Source organism: Phalaenopsis equestris, unplaced genomic scaffold (genome assembly GCF_001263595.1).
Source record: "Phalaenopsis equestris unplaced genomic scaffold, ASM126359v1 Scaffold230043, whole genome shotgun sequence".
NCBI lineage: Eukaryota > Viridiplantae > Streptophyta > Magnoliopsida > Asparagales > Orchidaceae > Phalaenopsis > Phalaenopsis equestris.
In genome coordinates, this window is record NW_018248015.1 from 1 (window position 1) to 950 (window position 950).

Genomic DNA, 950 nt, shown 5'->3' on the forward strand with positions numbered 1-950 from the left:
AAAAAAAAAATACTAAAATAGAATTCATTTGTGTTTCAGCCCACCAAACAGCCCAACCAAAACCCATGCTCGCAAACCCTACTCCGGTCTTGTGCATCACTCCATGGCTCTCCTCTTCAAACCTAGATCTTCCTCCTCCCTCCAACACCTGCGCCACCTGTCGACCTCCTCCTCTCCTCCTCTCCCGTCAAATCCTCCTCTTATCACAGACCACTCTCCAACTTTCACAGTCGCCGATGACCTCTCTCCGGCGGAGTACCACCTCCTCGACAAACTCTACTTCCTCATCAGAGACCACCACCGCAACCACCCTAACCCCGATCCCTCCGCCTCTCCACCGCCAAATCTCACCATCCCTGGACTCGCCTCCTCATATTCCCTCATATTCCCTCTTCCTCCTTCCTCGTCCCTCACCCACCACATCATACGTCGTTTCTCCTCCCTCCGGCATGGCATCCCTTTCCCCCAAATCCTTTCCTTCTTCAATTGGTGGCTCTCCTATTCCCCTCCCTCTCCCACCAAGCCACTCACCTCCATGATCGATTTGGCTGGCAAGCTCCATCACTTCGATCTCGCATGGCACTTCCTAGACTCCATGCGAGCCCTCTCTATCCCCATACCTCTCTCTGCCTTTTCCTCCCTGATCCGCCGCTACGCTCGCGCTGGTCGCTCCTCCGAAGCCATCAATGCCTTCCACCGCATGCCAGACTATGGCCTCGAGCCCGACCCCATTTCCTTCTCCCTCCTCCTCGCTGCACTTTCTCGCCAGCGCCAAGCTGCCCAGGCCCAATCACTCTTTGACACCTTCTCCTGCCGATTCCCCCCTGACGTCGTTACTTACTCTAACCTTGTCCACGCCTGGTGCCGGGCCGGGAGTCTTGAGAAAGCCGAGCAGGCTTTTGTCGCCATGCGTGATGCCGGAATTCAACCAAATGTTTACACCTACACGA

The 950-nt window shown here is 55.6% G+C and overlaps 1 protein-coding gene across 1 annotated transcript in view; it reads left to right on the forward strand.

Moving 5' to 3' along the window:
- Window positions 1–50: 50 nt before the first annotated feature.
- Window positions 51–950, forward strand: part of LOC110038070 (pentatricopeptide repeat-containing protein At1g20300, mitochondrial-like) — a 3,403-nt gene continuing 2,503 nt past the window's right edge. The window contains 2 exon segments of the mRNA XM_020742831.1: window positions 51–946; window positions 948–950. The exon segment at window positions 948–950 is cut by the window's right edge and continues 776 nt beyond it. Of these exon segments, the coding sequence (XP_020598490.1) occupies window positions 104–946; window positions 948–950 (846 nt within the window). The 5' untranslated portion in view covers window positions 51–103.